The 8,926-nt window shown below is 44.1% G+C and overlaps 1 protein-coding gene across 3 annotated transcripts in view; it reads right to left on the bottom strand.

Moving 5' to 3' along the window:
- Positions 1 to 8,926, bottom strand: part of TLN2 (talin 2) — a 368,445-nt gene that overhangs the window by 105,641 nt on the left and 253,878 nt on the right. For all 3 annotated transcript variants that reach the window (XM_029951031.1, XM_029951033.1, XM_029951032.1), the window contains 2 exons: positions 3,079 to 3,172; positions 1,111 to 1,200 (listed from right to left, as the gene is read on the bottom strand). In XM_029951031.1, coding sequence (XP_029806891.1) covers positions 1,111 to 1,200; positions 3,079 to 3,172 — 184 coding nt within the window. The remainder of the gene's footprint in view (positions 1 to 1,110; positions 1,201 to 3,078; positions 3,173 to 8,926) is intronic.

Raw genomic sequence — 8,926 nt, 5'->3', positions numbered from 1 at the left:
AAAAAAAAAAAAAAAAGGAATTTCCCTAAAAACACTAAGATAAATAAAATAGTCCAAGTCTTTAAAGACTTGCAAAGCAAAGAAGTTAGAAGGTGTCGTTATGTGCATTATTTTCCTTTCCATAACGCTTCCTCTTTAAGGAAGAGTTTCTTTGGCTCAAAGTAGGTAAAACATATGCACCCTTCTTATGCAATCCCTAACTCCATAAAGAATGCTGGAGGGAGCAAATTCTAGTTTCAGCCCAATGCACAGCAAGCCAGTCCTGACACCACAACACAGATATGTCCCCAGAGCTAAAAGAAGAGTGTAGAGAATGGCACATTCGTGCTCCGAGCATGACCTTGGCACTGCCAACTGCTCACTATCTGTTTCTCTCACTGGTTTTGAAGCATTCTCAAAAACTCTGATGTTGCCATTACAGGTTAGTGTTCTCAACCTTTTAAACGATCATTATTGGTCCACTGAGAAACCTACTTAGCATCTCCACTCCCAACTGCCACCCACGTCCAAGTAAATACAAAGAAGTAAGATTCTTTTGAGCAAGGTTAAGGTTTGGCAGGGGATGAGGACACAAACCACTGCATTATGTAGATTTTTCCACTCTTCCCATCTTCCCCCCAAAACTCCAAGTTTTTCAGTCCTCTTGAGAAGGCATGCCATGAATGGATGGCAAAAAGCACACAAGAGGGTCTCATAAAAGCCAAGGCTAATGGACACACTTTCCTCTGCAGTTTGGTCCCAAATGAAAGAAATCTGTGATTCAACTCACAGCAAGACTCATCTGTGATATGGTCTAAGCATTGCATCTCAAAGTGTTATTTCTGGACCACAGTGGCAGGGACCTGGGGACTTGTCAGAAATGCACAATCTCAGCCCCACCTCAGATCTGCTGCATCAGAAACTCAGGGGTAAAGTCTAGCAATCTGTATTTAACAAGACCCCTAGGTGATTCTGATGCACAGTCAAGTTTGAGAAGCATTTGAACAAAGGGCTCCATAGTGAGGCTTCGTGATGCATGCAGTCACGCAGAGTGGCTGTGGGCAGATACATACAAAACAATCCAGATTTTTCCCCACAATGAGGAGGAACGATAATAGCAGACAGGCTTACCTTGGAGTTTTCCATCACACTCTCAATGCAGTCAAAGTAAGAGAGGTCACTAACAGGTTCATTAGGATTGTCCAACATCCCCTTGACAGTCTACAAAAAGAAAACACAACTTCAAAAGCAAGCCAGTGTTACAGAATCAGAGAAATTCAATGTAATACCAACTACCAACTTCCCCTCCCCATCGAGGATTCTGGTCATGATCACTCATTTATCCAGCTTCTTGAGAGGAATTCAGAAGGTCTTATCCGTGCTTTTAGATTTCCTGCTGGCAACAAAACACAGATGGCAAGGAGGAAGACGTCTCAGGTTAGCTTTGACAGAGAGGAGAGTTTCCTGTTCACAAATGTGGAGGAGAAGCAGGGTATCCACAAAAGGGAGAGATTTTTTTTTTCTAAAGAAAATCTTAAAGCTAATGCAAGGCAATGGCCAATTAGCACAATTTCTCTGCTGAATAACTCCAAGGAGCTTACATTTCAAGGACACGTTAACTCATTTGTACTTGATGAGGAGAACCCTTGGTTTTCAGTTCTGGAACCTTTTAATGAGTATGCATGAAAGAAGGTCACTCCCCCAAACTGCCCACTGAGATGGTTCATTTGTTTGTAATTCAAAAAGTATAGAAAATATTCCCTCCTGTTGAGGTATCATCAAGGAGCTGGGTATGGGGCTTGCTCTTTTGTCTCCAGTCCACTGAAAATCATTGCTAGCTCTCAGGTTGTGATAATCCCCAACAGTCCTATATGAGGGACTTTTCCAGGGGAGGCAAGTCTGGGGACCTAGCCATCCAGTCTCCTCTCACAAGGGAGAGTGTACATTAGCATCTGGAAGCCTCAGGGGCACAGCCGACAAAGACAAAGTTGCTGAGTTACCAAGGACTGGGGAGGTCATGGTGGAAACCGTTGAGTTACTAAGTTAAAGATCTCGTGCAAGAGGGCAGCATAAAGTTCATTACATTCAAAATCCTCCCCCCATTCTTCACACAATCAAAACCGTTTTAGTCACAGCAACCCTGAAAGCATCCTAATATTGGCAACCAAGGATACCGTGAAAGGACAGAGTATATGCATCTGGGCCCATAGATCTGACTTCGACCAAAAGCCCACATACCATATTCATGAATGTGAACAGACCAGGATAGGGCAGTAGTTCGCCCAACGTAGGGAACATCCTCCACTGTTTTCAGAATGTTTTAGTCCAGTGGTAACAAGCCTCTCCGCACTTCCAGCTCTGACACTGGGCCTCAATCACACCATTCGGAAGCATGGTGGGTGTTCCCATGTGAATCATCCGGAAAACTAAAGGTACACTGGGTACAGCCAATACCGATCTACTGAGTTACCTATTTGGCTGTTTCAATATAACCTGCACTGCTTAGGACTACTTTACATACAAGTGGGCACACTGATTCTCCATTTACCCACATACATTCTACAGGCAGGGATGAATCCTCCATTATAAATAAACCCCGAGTATGAACAGAGATTGAAGAGCACCCACACTGTGTTCTGGGCCACTAGGGGTCCCACAGTCACCTTGAGTGTGTAATAGGTGTTACTTCTGGTTTTCCACTCATGTGTGCCCTACAGGGACTAAACTAAAACAAATGGGAAAGTCATTTTTACTCAAAAAGAACATCCGTCCCAGCTTCTCCCACCTGCCCCAGGTAAATGACCCTGAAACTTTTAGGTAAGAATTACTCATCTTCAGCCTACACTCAGGCCTCTTCCTATTTGAAACAGATTGTCCTTGAACAAAATAACTCTCATCCTAGTGGAAAAAGGGGAAGCAGAGATGATAACCCCACCAAATCTAAGTTTGATTCCTTCCCACTTGGATTGACACTGTGGCCCCAATAGTCCTCCAAGAAGGATATAAGGCAGGAACAGAAGAGAAGAAACTGACCCTCTCCAGAAAGGACACGGAGAGTCACACCCTCTTAAACCCCGAGCAGCCTTTGCAGGGACTTACCTCGAGCTCCCGCAGGGCATTATCACATTCTTTCTGGCCAGGAGCTTGCTGGGTGCACAGAGTGATGAGCTGATTGATGCTCTCTGTCACAGCTCTGTGACAGAAATAGACACACGGTTTTGTTTTGTGAATATCAACAGTCCTTTCTCCAACAATGTTTTGTAGGTTCACCAGAAACACAAGTCATTCACTATCAAGGATGGGATCCCAGGACGCCTGGCTGGCTCAGTTGGTTCTGTGTTGGACTTTGGCTCAGGTCATGATCTTGTGGTTCGTGGGTTCAAGCTCCACATCGGACTCTGTGCTTATAGCTCAGAGCCTAGAGCCGGCTTTAGATTTTCTGTCTGTCTGTCTGCCCCTTCCCTGTTCATGCTCTATCTCAAAAATAAATGTTAAAAAAAAAAATTAAAGGATGGGGTCCCCATTCGGGCTCTTCTACAAGGCTCTGAACAACCAAAATAAACCACAACCAGGGAAGATGGAATGAGGGCCCCCACTTTGCTATAATTATTCATTTGATTTCCCTTTAAAGGGTCCTAATAGTTCTTTTAGGAAAGTAGGACTATGTTTTAACATATTCACAGGAAAGAATTCACAACAAAGCTGCAAATAGCAAAGAGATCATATTAACACTGTTTTAAAATATCCTTCATTAGCAGCCCATAAGGAATAAGATGATCCGAGCTAGGCTATTTTGGATAGTCTTTGTATCGTGTGCAAGATTTTATATATTTTAAAACATAGTGGGCATATAGTAAACTATGCTTATGATTTTAAAATCTCTTTTTTTTTTCCATGAAATTCCACGATTCACTAGTTCCTAGAAGGTATCCCAAAATTATTGTTTAAAATAGCTTTTTTTTTTTAAAATTAACAGGAATTAAAGACTCGTATAATTTTACATGTGTTTCTCTTCTTCTTAGAACCTGAGAGGCAACTCATGGATTCTTCTATATTGGCAAGGATTTCACCTCCAGGGCAGCCTATGCTTAGCTCCTGCCTAGGTTAGGCCACGGATCACTTAGAAAGTCACGGTCCATTTTCAGTTAATTTTTTTATAAGGTATGAAATATGGGTCTAGGTTCTTTTTCTGCAGGGGAGAGGGTGGCTTAGTTTAGTGCAATTATTTTAGCACCCTTCAATGAAAAAGGCTGTACTTTCTGCATGGCACTGCTTTTCTAATTTTGTGGACAAAATTATGTGAGTCTACTTCCAGACTCTATTCCATTGACCTGTGTGTCTAACCCTTTGCCGATAGTACACGGTTTCTATACTGAGTCTTAAAATGGAATACCCATGTGTTTTTGATGTGAAAAAACAGAGATAGGAGAGACTTCCCTAAGGGGGTGTTACAAGTAAGGAGCAAAAACACTCAAACCCATGCCTATCTGTCTTCAAAGCCAGATAGATCATAACCATTTTTCCCCATAGGATTGCTGGTCTACACTCTGGCAGAGCTCTAAATTCTCTTCAGATTACTCACCACTGCAGCTAACTGGTACCTTAAAACAAACAAAAACAAAGCAGCAAGCACACTTGCTGTTTGCCATTAACGCTGCCTAACAGAAAAGATGTCTCATTTTATTAAACTGGCTTTGCAGCTTCCCACGGAATATCAGATTTGATGGAAAACGATGTTGCCAGTGCACAAAGGCAATCGGCTTAATTATTTGATGAGGAGAGACTGCTTTGAATTTTAAATTCAGCCAGCGTGGATGGGAAGAAGAAAAAACATTCCTGAACTCACGGAGGAATTCCAACACAGTCTTTGTACGGCTAATTCCAGTATTTGGGGGGCAAAGTGCTTAATTAAGGTGTCGTAAGGAAGCACTGTGTTCTCCGTGGTGCAAAGCAAACACAGCAACACCGAGAGCAGGACAATCTCTAATGCTGGGCATCTTGGAGGGTGTGGTCCAGGATGCAGTCTCTAGACGGTCTCTCAAGGACCCAGCACCATGCTCCATATGGCAGGGTTCAAGACACACTTCTGAGTAGACGGGTCGGCACGCAAGGACATAACAAAGGGTGCAGAATGCCCAGGACTGTAAGGACATGATCGTGTGGAGGATATTTCCTCTTATCACACAGCTCTCCACTTAGCTTTTTTCCCTGTTCTTGTTTATCTGCTTTATTTTTTTAAAACCTAGTTTTTATATAAAGATCTTTTCCATTAAAAACTATTGATAATTGATGAATCCAAAGAATACAGAGCTGTTGATTATCCTATTGTTTTGACTATCTTTCAGATGTGAAAATTTTTCACATAAAAGCTTGGAGTCAAAAAACACCACCAGACTAAAGGTTTGTGGTTGGATAATCCAGACAAGGGTCAGCATAGCAATGAAGTCTGAATGGTCCATGACTACGGAGCATGATTTAGGGACCATTTATCCCAATTTTAGAGTCTGGATTAGAGACTCTAAATAAATAAATAAAATATATATAAATAAAATAAATAATAAAATGAGTGGCCCAGAGGCAAACAGTTCTGCAGATTTTATAGTGAAAAATAGTATTTAGGTTTCAAACTACAGCAGTGAGTTATAAGATCAAAGGATTAGAGCCACCCCAAATATGCAATGATAAATGATTGGCTCAATAAACGTATAGTGTACAACTGAATTCTGGGTGCCCATTAAAGGTCATAATGTATAGCGGGGCGCCTGGGTGGCCCAGTCTGTTGAGCATCCGACTTCAGCTCAGCTCATGACCTTGTGGTTTGTGGGTTCGAGTGTCATGTCGGGCTCTGTGCTGACAGCTCAGGGCCTGGAGCCTGCTTCAGATTCTGTGTCTCCCTCTCTCTCTGCCCCACCCTTGCTCACACTCTCTCTTTCTCAAAAAAGAAAAAAAAAACATTAAAAATAATAAAGACCATAAAGCATCTTCCTAACGTAGAAGAATACTCACAATTTATAATTAAGTAAAATAAAATTTACAATACAGTACCAAGAGTATGAGTCCACAACCATAAAATTAAACATGTATATGCCCAGAAAAATGACAGAATGACATATCAAAATATGATTTATAGTATTTTTAAGTAATTTTATTATTTTTCTTTAAAAATTTTTTTAAATGTTTTATTTATTTTTGAGAGAGAGAGAGACAGAGCATGAGCAGGGAGGGGCAGAAATCAGAAGGAGGGACACACAGAATCAGAAGCAGGCTCCAGGCTCTGAGCTGTCAGCATAGAGCCTGACGCGGGGCTCGAACCCACAGACCATGAGATTATGACCTGAGCCGAAGTGGGAGGCATAGCCAACTGAGCCACCCAGGCGCCCCTATTAGTTTTCAATAAAAAATTTCAGTAAATCCAATAAAAAAACTATGATTTAGCCAACTTATGTTGTCACAGAAATAGGGACCCAAATAGTACCATCCTCCCTCTGTTCTGTATGGACCCAAATAGGCCTCAACTGTAGTTTTTAAATCTTTTCCCACAATGAAAAAAACTTATTAAAGCCATACAAAATTAAGTTCTAAAAACACAAAAGGTTAAAGAGCTACAATTCCACCCTCTACAAATACTGTTTTCTTGAGTTTTGTTCTTTTTCTAGACATTTCTAGACATACCTAGCCATTTTCAGTTTTACAAAAAAACTGAAATGTGTAACCTCAGATGTTTAAACAAGGCTCTGTAACCTACATATTGCTTAGTGGTTAGAGATACTAAATTGAGTCAACTAGTTTGGGAGTTCTGGAAAGAAATTTTATTTTATTTTTTTTAATGTTTATTTTATTTTTGAGAGAGGGAGAGAGACAGTGTGAGCAGGGAAGAGGCAGAGAGAGAGAGGGAGACAGAGATCTGAAGTAGGCTCCAGGCTCTGAGCTGTCAGCACAGAGCCTGACGTGGGGCTCAAACCCACAAACCGTGAGATCATGACCTGAGCCAAAGCCGGATGCTCAACCGAATGAGCCACCCAGGCGCGCTGGGAAGTTTAAATTGATATGGAGATGGGCTAGTGGTGAGAAAAAACAATCAGCCAATTTGTGCTTTTGATGATCTGTTAAGCACAAATCATGTGATAAGGAGATTTGGCGGATGGGGGTGGGGGGGGCGGGGGGGGGCGGGGAAGAACAGCAACATCAGACGTGTCCCTTCCTCAAGGGACAGTGTCTTTAAGAAGGCAAGCAAGGGTACCCCAAACTTCTCCCGTGCGTATTCCCTGGTCCTGCTCCCTACGAGGCAGGAGAATTAAAAAAATAATATAGTTTGTCTCTCTAGTAAAGCAAGGTGATTGCAGTCTGGTTGGAGAGGCAGGATAATGAACAGATAAGGCACAGAGAAGGTGAGCCAAAGGAAGCAGTGATGGGGGGAGCACGTCAGACAGGATCCTGAGCCTCCAGAGGCCAGATACACTCTGGGCTGGCAGTGTGGATGGAGGACACAGGTTCTTCATGGAAGGGAGAGCTCCATGTGGCCCGCAGCAATCAGAGAAGTCAGGCTGGAGTGAGATCCGACTTTGGATAAAGGAAATAGAACATTCTGGAGGTAGCCTGCAGATGGCCTAGTTTATATTTTTCTATTCCATAGTGTGGAAGTGCTGTGTGCTGGGTTATCTTTTTTCACCGTCTCTGGAGGTGAGAGGAAGCCTTCCTGGCGGGCACCTCAAAACAAAGGACTGCCTAGGAAGAGGAATCACCGACCAAGTTCTAGGAAACCTTCAGGGGACAGGAAAGCAGCTGACCTGGCTGGGTCCCCAAGCTGGCAGCGGTGGGCATGAAGTCTTCTCGGCCGGAAGCTGTCCTGGCCAGGGGGACTGTGGTGCAAGTAGTTGTACAGGGGAGGTGCTCGGAGGTAGGACATTCCCGCCCCCCACTCTTTGGCAACTGCAACCTGGTTTTCTGACTAAGTTCAGGGAGCATCACATCAGCCCCTGGTCAGGGAAAAAGCTGATTATTGGTTGACAAAGGGCTTCCAGCTCTACCCAATTCATCAGAGGAGAGTCAGAGCTCACCAATCATACTGGAAGAAGATAAACAAACTGGGCACTTCATCCCTGCTAAGCCTCAATAACCAAAGGACTGGGCTCTTCAAAGGACCTGGGCTCTGATGCAGAATGGAGAGCAGAGGAAACGGACACACTCAGTTGCTTTTCCAGAGCAGGAAGAGTCATGGAGACCCTAGGGAACAAAGGATTCAAGTCTGCTGGCTTGGGAGCAGGGTAGGGCTGAATGGGTCCGGGTCTGGGTCCCCACAATGGCATCATTGGGGCCACTGGCGTCATCCACATGACAGAATGTGGCAGGGCCCAGTGTCTCAGAAATAGGGAGGGCCATGGGACTGAAGATGCGGGCAATGGCAATCAGATCCCTGCTGCTCAACTCCAAGGGCACTCACGTGCAGGGCTGCTGCCATGTCCAGAACGGAAGGAGGTGAGCATGCTCTGTGTGTGTGTGCCCCTACCCCAACTCCACCAGGGCCATGCTGGTGGTAATCACGGTGTGTGCCCAGCACCCAAGGCTGGGCCTAGCCCGCAGCAGGCATGTGGGAAAACTCTGCCGAATGAATGGATGAACGAATGCACCCAGCTGTGCAGAGCTTTACCTTCAAAGGGGAGCTTGCCTGACTCAGGAGCCCTGGCAGGTGCTTCCACTGGGAAACCACCTCAAGAAGCAGAGCCTCCCAGCATGTGCCACAAAGCTGAGGAGAATGTGCTAGCACAATCATTTCATGTGATGATTTTAAAGCATGTACTTGGCTATGAAACCATCAGGCTGGGAACTCCCTGCCAACTGCTGAAAGCCAAGATAGAGTCAAGGAAAGCTTTATCAGCTGGTCTCCAGGGCTCTTCCTCAAAGTCACCACCAGGGGGCCTTCGGACACCCACAGAGCCAGGATACCAGC

Source organism: Suricata suricatta, chromosome 9, assembly GCF_006229205.1.
Source record: "Suricata suricatta isolate VVHF042 chromosome 9, meerkat_22Aug2017_6uvM2_HiC, whole genome shotgun sequence".
NCBI classification, from domain to species: domain Eukaryota; kingdom Metazoa; phylum Chordata; class Mammalia; order Carnivora; family Herpestidae; genus Suricata; species Suricata suricatta.
Note: the sequence above shows the minus strand (reverse complement) of the source record. Positions and strands in the feature narration are given on the sequence as shown.